We start from the raw sequence: 10,858 nt of genomic DNA, 5'->3' as shown, positions 1-10,858 counted from the left end.
CTCTAGCAATACTGAATTGCTTCTTCATTCGCAGAGAACCCCTGCCCATTTTTCTTGCCTCAGTAACTCCTCCTGTGCTGTGTCCTCTGCCTGGAGCATCTTTCTCGGTTTTCCACCTGCTAACTCTTTTTCCTGAGGACTTGGCTTGGGCATCCCCTCCTCCAGGAAGCCCGCCCTGACCTCCCTTGCTATGTTGTCCCAATTGCCGTCTTTTAAAAGAAAGTTTATTATTTATCTCAGAGACAGAGTCTTGGTCTGTCACCCAGGCTGGAGTGCAGTGGCACAATCACAGCTCACAGCAGCCTCGACTCCTAGGTTTAAGTGATCCTCCCGCCTTAGCTTTCCAAACAGCTGGGACTGCAGGTGTGCACCACCCCTTGCAGCTAATGTGTGTGTGTGTGTGTGTGTGTGTGTGTGTGTGATGGAGTCTTGCTTTGTCATCCAGGATGGAGTGCAATGGCGTGATCTCGGCTCACTGCAACCTCTGCCTCCCAGGTTCAAGTGATTCTCCTGTATCAGCCTCCTGAGTAGCTGGGATTACAGGTGTGTGCCACCACAGGAATTTTTTTTTTAAGAGATGGGGTCTCGCTATGTTGCCCAGGCTGGTCTCAAACTCCTGGGCTCAAGTAATCTTCCTGCCTTGGTTTCCCAAAGTGTTGGGATTACAGGCGTGAGCCACTGCACCAGACTACAATTGCCATCTGGTTTCCACTTTGCTGGGAGGAAAGGGACCAGGTCGTTCATTCGCTGTTGCTTTGACAGGGTGTGGCACACGAGTAGGCACTCTAAATATTTGCGGAATCAATACCTGAAATGTTGTTCTTATTTTCGTTTCAATATGAAGCAGATCTATTCTCACCTGCAGCAGATCTTATTGCCTGCCTTGGGAGTAAACGCCAATTCATTCAACAGCAGCTTTTAAGCCTGTTATGCATGTTTAGGAAGAGGCCACTCAACCTAGCTAGATCCTAGGAGCCTTAAACGTCCAGAATGCAAACCCTTCCCTAGAAGGAGTCCCCCCAACCCTCACCCCACTTCACCTTGTGATGGTTTACCCAAGGGCCTCAAAAGGCTACAGCTGCAGAGGCTGAAGGTTCTGGACATGAGACTCACCTGGGAGACCTGGGCCTCGCCCCTCAGCCTCCCCAACCAATTCAATCAGCCTCTTGCCCTGGGCGTGCTCAGAACTCCTCAGGTGATTCCAATCTGTGTTCACTCATAAGAACCATCAGTGTGGGGTTAGAATCAGCCCTGTGAGGTGGGGCCAAGGGCTCGGAAACACCTGCCATCAGCTGAGAGCATTTAAGGCTGACCAAGGGGCTGGAGGCCGAGGCTCCTGGCCAGGTGAGTGGTTGGTGGCTCGTCCCTGTGTGAGAGGGTGTGTATGTGTGCGCGTGCCCCAGCTCCAGATGTGGCTGAGTCCTTCTGTCTGGGTATTGGCTGATCACATATCTTGCTCTCGTTCGGGTAATGAGCCAGGCAGCTGTTTGGGGGCCCTGGGGAGGCTGCTGTGCCCTTGCCCTCCACCACGGAGGCGCCTCTCGGGGCCCTTTCTGAAGCCCATCTGCCTGCCCGTGGGGGCAGCTCGGAGAAGGCCTAGGCTGTCTTCTCTGCTGAAATCAGCCTTGGTTTAGAGACACTGTGCTAGATCGATCGTCCTTGGCTTGTTTTCGCAGGTGGATAAGGAGGAAGTGGTAGGTGCAGGGCTCTGTTTGCTCTGCTGAGCCCAGACGCGGGCTTGCAGGGTGCCTGGAGTGAGTCTAACCACATAGTGGGCTGTGGCTCCCCTGTCCTGGGCCTGGCTGTGCGCCCCTCCTTCCTGAAGTACTCCCCGGGATGTTGTCACCTGTGGGAATTGTTCCCCATTCAGCCCCCTCCCAGGAAGCTTGCTTTTCTATCCTTGACAGGTAGAGGGCCTGGTCTCTTGCCTCCTCCTTGTGGCTAGGAGTTTGAGACCAGCCTGGGCAACGCAGACCCTATTTCTACCAAAAAAAAAAAAAAAAAAGAAAAGAAAACTTAGCCAGGTTTGGCGGTGTGCACCTGTACTCTTAGCTACTCGAGAGGCTGAAGGGAGAGGATCACTGGAGACCAGAGTGGGCAACATAGTGAGGCCCAGTCTCTACCAAAAAATACAAAAATTAGCCGGGTGTGATGGCGCATGCCTGTGGTCCCAGCTACTCGAGAGGCTGAAGCAGGAGGATTGCCTGAGCCTGGGAGTTTGAGGCTGCAGTGAGCTGAGATCACTCCAACCTGGGCATGACCTGCAAGCCCCTCTGGTCCGTCTTTCTCAGCATGGAAAGTGAAGTCTGGAATCCCCAGGTGCGTCTCATTCATGTTGGTAAAGCCCCTCAGAGAGCTAAAGAGAGGCGAGGTGGGGCCGGGCCCAGTGACTCATGCCTGTAATCCCAGCACTTTGGGAGGCTGAGGTGGGTGGATTGCTTGAGGCCAGGAGTTCCGGACCAGTCTGGCAAACGTGATGAAACTGTCTCTAGTAAAAATACAAAAATTAGCTGGGTGGAGTGGTGTGACTGTAATCCCAGCTATTCGGGAGGCTGAGGGAGAAGAACAGCTTCAACCCAGGAGGTGGAAGCTGCAGTGAGCCGAGATAGTGCCACTACACTCCAGCCTGGGTGACAGAGCAAGACTCTGTCTCAAAAAAAAAAAAAAAAAAAAGCAAGGTGGAGCCCCCATTCCTGGGCCTTTTCCCCTCCCTGGCTATCCTTTCCTGTCCCTGAACACTTTACCTTCCCTCTCCACCCCCAACCCCAGCTAGCCTCAGCTTGTGGACCAATGCACCTTGGGGCTTTGGGGCAGAGGCCGCTGGGATCCCCAAACCCCTCCTTCCTGGCAGATAAGTCTCATTCGCTTGCTCGCTGAAATCCAACATGTGGTTTTAGACAAAACAAACCCTACTTTGAAGAACTGGCTAGTAGTGATGCAGATCTGAACATACTGACATCAAATGATGTCCAAAGTACAGATGAAGGAAACACATGTCGCAAAATGGCATGTTCAAGATCTCCTCCTCGAATTACCACGTCAGTGCCTGTGCAGCCGGGCTGGCCACACACAGGGTGGTGTGAGTTTTTTAGGGCTGACTTGGAGGAGTGGGGTTATTGGAAGCTAACATTCAATATATTTCTGAAGTATTTATATCCTTTAAGCTCTCACTATGTGTTACTTTGAAATCTGAAAAATGCTATTTTGTAGAAGCCAATGCTTGGATGATGATATGTCTTAATTTAAAACGGTTCTCAGTTCATGAAAGTTGCTCACAGGAAAAGCTCAGCTAGATCTAGAAAAGTATAGGAAGCTCAAAAATGGCCCGAAATGTCCCAACCAGAGGAAGAGACTCAATACCATTAATAAGACTTGGAAGTCCGTAATGGTCCCTTACTAGGAAGGATTGAAAGGGTAAGGGGTGGCCGGGTGTGGTGGCTAATGCCTGTAATTCCAGCACTTTGGGAGGCCGAGGTGAGTGGATCACCTGAGGTCAAGAGTTTGAGACCAGCCTTGCCAACATGGTGAAACCCTGTCTTCACTAAAAATACAAAAATTAGCTAGGCGTGGTAGTGCATGCCTGTAATTCCAGCTACTTGGGAGGCTGAGGCAGGAGAATCGCTTGAACCTGGAAGGTGGAGATTGCAGTGAGCCGAGATCATGCCATTGCGTTCCAGCCTGGGCAACAGAGCCAGACTCCATCTTAAAAAAAAAAAAAAAAAGCTTGGGAGCCTGGGGGACGTCAAGCATGATAGGGTTCCTTGCCAGGTCCTCTGGCACCTGTCACACAGGCCAGGGGTCTTACAGTGTGTGCGAAGCAACCCAGATGGCCTGAGACCCCAGGGATAAATAAAACCCCTAGGTGGATGACATTTACCTTAATCAACAGTTCGGCTTTCTTGGGATCTCAAACTTGAAGAACCGATGAACAAAGGTACAGACTTGGGCCAGGTGCGGTGATTCACGTCTGTAATCCAAGCACTTTGGGAGGCTGAGGCGGGAGGATCGCTTGAGCCCAGGACTTTGAGACAAGCCCAGGCAATGTAACAAGACCCCTGTCTCTATAAAATACAAACAATTTAGCTGGGCATGGTGGTATGTGCCTGTAGTCCCAGCTCCTTGGAAGGCTGAGGTGGGAGATCATCTGAGCCCAGAAAGTCGAGGCTGTAGTGAGCTGTGATTGCGCCACAGCACTCCAGCCTGGATGATGGGACCTATCTCAAAGCTACAAGGGGTGGGGTACTGATTTGGATTGTGTATAACTCAGTGCTTTCATTTTTAATTAGAGAAGGGGTCTCTGTTGCCCAGGCTGGAGTGCAGTGGTACAATTATAACTCAGTGCTGCAGCCTCAACCTACTGGGCTCAAGTGATCCTCCTGCCTCAGCCTCCTGAGTAGCTGGGACTGCAGGTGTACAGCAACACACCTGGCTATATATTTTTTTCTTTTTTTGTGTGGAGATGAGGGTCTCACTATGTTGCCCAGGTGGGTCTTGAACTCCCAGTCTGAAATGATCTCCCAAACTGCTGGGATTACAGGTGTGAGCCCCTGTGCCTGGCTGTCAACACTTTCCTAAGTGAAGAATGACAGGGCAGCCAGCTCGCCTGGTCGCTGCCAACAGCCACATGAGGGGAAAGCAGCGGGATCTGAGCTGTGACTAGAGAAGCAACAGGGATCTGCTCTGCAGCTGGGTTTGCAGAATGTCCCTACACAAAGTGATTTGCTAAATCTGTAACCTTCAACCCTCTCCCTAAAGATACCTCAAGGAGTGGGGAGGACCCTGACTCATATGCTGTTGAGCTTTGTCTGCTCTAAGACATCTCCTGTGATACTTGGTTTGAAGGAAGGTGGCAAACTTTTTTTTTTTTTTTTTTTTTTTGAGACAGTCTCACTCTGTCACCCAGGCTGGAGTGCGGTGGCGCCATCTCAGCCCACTGCAACCTCCGCCTCTCGGGTTCAAGTGATTCTCCTGCCTCAGCCTCCCGAGTAGCTGGGATTACAGGCGCCCGCCACCACACCCGGCTAATTTTTATATTTTTAGTAGAGACAGGGCTTCACCATGTTGACCAGGCTGGTCTCGATCTCCTGACCTTGTGATCCACCCGCCTTGGCCTCCCAAAGTGCTGGAATTACAGGCATGAGCCACCGTGCCCAGCTACACTTTCGAAGTTTCTAATAGCCATGGCTTCCAGGATGTGGCAGAAGGATGAGCGGTTCCTTTGGCAATGGTCCTAGAGCTGAGTGCTGTCTTGGGTCTTCCAAGAGGCAGGATTGCAGCCCCTGGTACCAAACTGGCCTCTTCCTCACACATGCTCAGTCTCACTAACTGAGATAATCGTGCCATTGGCAACACGTGAAGTGTAGCAACAAGGTGGCAGCTAGAGCAGGTATTTCAGAAGTGGCCTCTATTGTTTCTGTTGCATGAAACGGGCTTTCCTCCTTTCTAACATCTCACCCCACGTGTTAAGTGCCAACCATAGTGGTGACTGGCCTGCCTCCTTCCCTTCCCTTTCCCTTCCTTTCTTCCCCCCTTCCCCCTTCTTCCCCCCTTCCCCCTTCTTCCCCCCTTCCCCCTTCTTCCCCCCTTCCCCCTTCTTCCCCCCTTCCCCCTTCTTCCCCCCTTCCCCCTTCTTCCCCCCTTCCCCTTTCCCTCTTCTTCCTTTGAAACAGGGTCCTTTGTTACCCAGGCTGGATTGTAGTGGCATGATCTCTGCTCACTGCAGCCTCTACCTCCTGGGTTCAAGCGGTTCTCCCTCCTCAGCCTCCCAAGTAGCCAGAACTACAGGTGCACACCACCACACCTGGCTAATTTTTTTTTTTTTTTTTTTTTTGAGATAGAGTCTTGCTCTGTCACCCAGACTGGAGTGCACTGGTGTGATCTTGGCTCACTGCAACCTCTGCCTCCCAGGTTCGAGTGATTCTCCTGCCTCAACCTCCCAAATAGATTGGACTACAGGCACGTGCCACTATGCCTGGCTAATTTTTTTTTATTTGTATATTTTTAGTAGAGACGGGGTTTTGCCACATTGGCCAGGATCGTCTCAAACTCCTGATCTCAGAGGATCTACCCACCTTGGCCTCACAACGTGCTGGGATTACAGGTGTGAGCCACAGCGCTGGCCATGGTGGTGATTTCATGCTTTCCTAATTAGACCTTGTTACAGATTATTGGCTGCAAAGCTTGGAAGCAGGAGTCAAATCTGATGTCCTGGTTCTGATACTTCACAGTTATGGGAACTTTGGGAAGTGATGTCTGAAATGGCTCCTTCACCTGCAAAGTGGGGATATTTTTACCATAGTATTAGATGTTGCTTCTTTTAATCCTAAATATCTAAAATTCTGGGCACATAATAAATGTTTTGGGCCAGGTACAGTGGCTTATGCTCATAATTCCAGTGCTTTGAGAGGTGGAGGCAGGAGGATCACTTGAGATCAGGAGTTCAAGACCAGCATGGGCAACAAAGCAGGACCGCATCTCTAAACAATGAAAACATTAGCTGAGTATGGTGGTACACATCTGTAGTCCCAGCTACTTGGGAGGCTGAAGTGAGAAGATTGCTTGAGCCCAGTAGTTTGAGGCTGCAGTGAGCTATGATTGTATCACTGCACCCTAGCCTGGGTGACAGAGTGAGACCCCATCTCTACGAAAAATGTAAAAAATTAGTGAACTGTGGTAGCTTGTTCCTGTGGTCCCAGCTACTCAGGAAGCTGAGGTGGGAGGATCATTTGAGCCCAGGAAATCAAAGCTGCAGTGAGTTACGATTGCGTTGCTGCACTCCAGCCTGGGCAACAGTGAGACTCTGTTTAAAAAAAAAAAAAAAAAAAGCTAGGCGCGGTGGCTCACACCTGTAATCCCAGCACTTTGGGAGGCTGAGGTGGGCGGATCACAAGGTTAAGAGTTTGAAACCATCGTGGCCAACATGGTGAAACCCCCGTCTCTCCTAAAAATACAGAAATTAACTGGGTGTGGTGGTGCATGCCTATAATCCCAGCTACTCAGGAGGCTGAGACAGGAGAATTACTGGAAGCTGGGAGGCAGAGCTTACAGTGAGCCGAGATCGCACCACTGCACTCCAGTCTGGGCAACAGAGTGAGACTCCGTTTCAAAAAAATGAAACAAAAAAACCCTTTTGGCCATTGCTCCCTAAATAGACCCATAATTCTTGTCTATTCCAGGCTTATAAATGCCCTGTGTCTCTATTCTTGGAGACCTAGAGGTAGAATCTCATTTAAACCCAAATTTTGGTTCAACTGATGATCCTCTTGACACTGGTTATTCTAGGGACTAGGAATCTGGTTTTCAAGATGTTTAAAGGATACTGTAATCAATAGCAATGATTTTGTCTTTTTTCTTTTTGAGATAGGGTCTCACTCTGTCACCCATGTGGGAGTGCAGTGGCACAATCACGGCTCACTGCAGCCTTGATTTCTGGGGCTCAGTGATCCTCCCACTGAGTATCTGGGACTACCATGCCCACCACCATGCCAGATCAATTCTTTTTTTTTTTTTTTTTGTAGAGATAGGGTCTCACCATGTTGCTGAGGCTGGTCTCAAACTTCTGGCTCAAGCTTCAGCCTTGGCCTCCCAAAGCGTTGAGATTACAGGCGTGAGCCACTGTGCCTGGCCAATTTAGTCTTAAAAAGCAACTCTTCTCTTCCTTACATGGCAGAATTTGAGATTACTTAAAAGTAGGCTGTCCATGGTGGCTCATGCCTGTAATCCCAGCACTTTGAAAAGCCAAGGTGGGTGGGTCACCTGAGGTCAGTAGTTTGAGACCAGCCCAGCCAATATGATGAAACCCCATCTCTACAAAAAAAAAATATATATATATATATATGTGTATATATATGTATGCATGTGTATATATGTATGCATGTATATGTGTGTGTGTGTATATATATATAAATAACTGGGTGTGGTGGCAGGTGCCTGTAATCCTAGCTACTTGGGAGGCTGAGGCAGAAGAATTGCTTGAACCGAGAGGCGGAGGTTTCAGTGAACTGAGATTGCACCACTGTACTCCAGCCTGGGCTACAAGAATGAAACTCCATCTCAAAAAAAAAAAAAAGTTGACACATCTGGATCAGACATCAGTGTTTCCTAGCCTGAGCTCCCAGTGCTGAGGCTGTCTTGCAGTGCAGTTCTCTTCCCTTCCCGGGTGTGCTGAGTTCTGACGTGTTACTAGGGGTAAAGCTACCTTGAGCTTGAAGTTGTACTGAAGAAATCTAAATCTTGAGATAGTCTTAAGCCAACTTCTGTGAGGGCTCCCTGGACAACAACTGAGGGACTCCGGATTCACTGAGGTCCCTTTGTCCACACTGGTTGCGGACGAGGTCAACATGACTCACAATGATTGAGAGCTTTGTGAATGTTTAAACCAGGTGTCACCCTCCACCTCTCTGGCTTTGAGATCAGAGAGTGGGAGAGATTGGTCAATTCGAGGAACTAATTTGCATTTCCCGTGATCAGATTTGCGGACAAGGTATATAGGCTATTCTTTCCCAGGCTCTGGAGGAAACTAATGCTTTAAAGCAGGCAGAGCCACCAGGATCTGAAACCCAGAGGGATAGTGTAGACTGTTGGTTTCCTCTGCTCTGAGGCTCAGCTGACATGCTCTCCTGTAGCTCCTGTCTTGCTGTGGGTGGCTGGAGCTTCATTTTAGGGACTTGTCCCTGGCATGGTGACTACTGTTACTGGCAGTGCCTCTAACTCTGTTGTTCTATCTCTAATTCCCTTCTTTATCCTGGTTCTTTGCTAATTCTTTATTCTCTCAGGCCCTAATGTGAGTATCCTCAAGACTCAATCCTTGGTCTGATCTTACACAGAGCTTGTCTCTCTTCTTACAACATCAGTCTTGGCTCTAAATTACTTTTTTCAGACAGTGTGTCACTCTGTCACCCAGGCTGGAGTGCAGTGACTTGATCTCGGCTCACTGCAACCTTCTCCTCTCAAGTTCAAGCAATTCTCCTGCCTCAACCTCCCAAGTAGCTGGGATTACAGGTGCCTGCCACCAAGCCCAGCTAATTTTTGTATTTTTAGTAGAGACAGGGTTTCGTCAGGTTGGTCTCGAACTCCTGACCTCAGGTGATCCACCTGTCTCGGCCTCCCAAAGTGCTGGAATTACAGGCATGAGCCACCATGCCCGGCCGGCTATAAATTCCCTGATACAAATCTTCAAGTTGTCTACACTACCCCTTTCAAATTGATATGTCTGAATTAGTCTTTTCTACCAAAACTATTCTTGGCTGCTATTCACTGAAGATGAGAGTCAGTTGACTTTCTTTATCCAGTTTTCTATTTTCTATAATGTAGTCTGGAACATCTCGTATGATCAGAAACAGATGAATATTACATACCTGTAAGAAATATTCCCTGCTGCCTTGTGAACATTCAAACTTGGGGCCAGTTGCAGTGGTTCATGCCTGTAATCCCAATGCTTTGGGATGCTGAGCGGGGAGGATTGCTTGAGCCCAGGAGTTTGAAACCAGCCTGGGCAACATAGTGAGATCCCATCTCTACAAAAAATACAAATTAGCCAGCCATGGTGGCTTGTGCCTTTAGTCCCAGCTGCTTGGGAGCCCGAGGCAGGAGGATCACTTGAGCTCAAGTGGTTGAGGCTGCAGTAAGCCATGATCGCACTATTTATTGTACTCCAGCCTGGGCAACAGAGCAAGACTCTGTCTCAAAAGCAAAACAAAAACACAAAAGGAAACTCCCTCCAATTAAAAAAAAAAAAAAAAAGTTCAAACTTGGCCTGATTTGAAAAACCACCTCTCACTGAGGACCAACACCCTGTCTCGTATCACGCACCACCCTCCCCTGACAAATATTTGAGTACCTACTTTGTCATGTGTTGTGAAAGAGGTGAGAAATCCCCGCCTAAGACACACACAGTACAGTTATCACGGGGAGTGGAGGGAGACGAAGATGGACAAACAAGAAAATATCAGGCAGTGGTTAAAGCTGAGAAGAAAATAAGACTAGGAAGACAGGAAGGGCTTTCAGAAATGTTTAAGCAGAGACTGAATGAAGAGGAGCCAAGTGTGCGGAGATCCTGGGCGGAGCAGCTCCTTCAAAGGCCCAAGTACAATGAACCCGGAATACTTCATAACAAAGCCCAGGGGTCTAGAACGCAATGATCAAGGGAAGAGTTGTTGGAGGTGAAGTGGGCTGGGGCCAGTGTAGAAAGTGAATTTTCTTCTAAACTTAATGGGTAGCCAGGAGAGAGTGTTTTAAGCAGGAGAGTTAGATCAGATTCTTCTTGATTTTGTTTTTGTATTTTTTAAACAATTTGCTTTAGAGACAGGGTCTCGCTGGGCTGTGCAGGCTGGAGTGCAGTGGTGTAATAATGGCTCATTGCAGCCTCCAACTCCAGGGCCCAAGCAATGTGTCCACCTTGGCCTTCCAGTGCTGGAATTACAGTCGTGAGCTACTGCACCTGGCCAGAGAACATCTTTTTTTTTTTTTTTTTTCATTTTATTTTTTGAGACAGGGTCTCACTGTCGCCCAGGATGGAGTTCAGTGGTGCAATCATGGCTCACTGCAGCCTTGACTTCCTGGGCTCCAGAAATCCTCCCACCTCAGCCTGAAGTAACTGGGACTATAGGTACGCACCACCATGCCCAGCTTATTTTTATGTTTTTTGTAGAGATGGGGTCTTGCTTTGTTGCCCAGGCTGGTCTTGAATACCTGGCCTTAAGCAGTTCTCCACCTAAACCTCTCAAGTTGCTGGGATTACAGGCATGAGCCACCGTGCCTGGCTAATCAGATATTTTTCCTTTCTTTTTTTTTTGAGATGGAGTCTTGTTCTGTTGCCCAGGCTGGAGTGCAGTGGTGCGATCTTGGCTCACTGCAACCT

The 10,858-nt window shown here is 49.0% G+C and overlaps 1 protein-coding gene across 15 annotated transcripts in view; it reads left to right on the top strand.

Moving 5' to 3' along the window:
• Positions 1–1,233: 1,233 nt before the first annotated feature.
• KPNA7 (karyopherin subunit alpha 7) overlaps positions 1,234–10,858 on the top strand; it is a 49,296-nt gene continuing 39,671 nt past the window's right edge. For 9 of the 15 annotated variants that reach the window (XR_013415052.1, XR_013415051.1, XM_077996231.1 and 6 more), the window contains exon 1: positions 1,234–1,344. Coding sequence is in view for 2 of the 15 variants with exons in the window: in XM_077996229.1 (XP_077852355.1) it covers positions 10,027–10,084 (58 nt within the window). In the remaining 13 variants the exon portion in view is untranslated. Of the gene's footprint in view, positions 1,345–6,004; positions 6,101–9,881; positions 10,161–10,858 lie in introns of those variants that run through there. The other 6 variants (XM_077996236.1, XM_077996237.1, XM_077996234.1 and 3 more) reach the window with 3 other exon arrangements.

The sequence above is a fragment of the Macaca mulatta genome, chromosome 3 (genome assembly GCF_049350105.2).
Source record: "Macaca mulatta isolate MMU2019108-1 chromosome 3, T2T-MMU8v2.0, whole genome shotgun sequence".
NCBI classification, from domain to species: Eukaryota; Metazoa; Chordata; class Mammalia; order Primates; family Cercopithecidae; genus Macaca; species Macaca mulatta.
The sequence above is the reverse complement of the archived record's forward strand: the minus strand, read 5'-3'. Positions and strand labels throughout refer to the sequence as shown.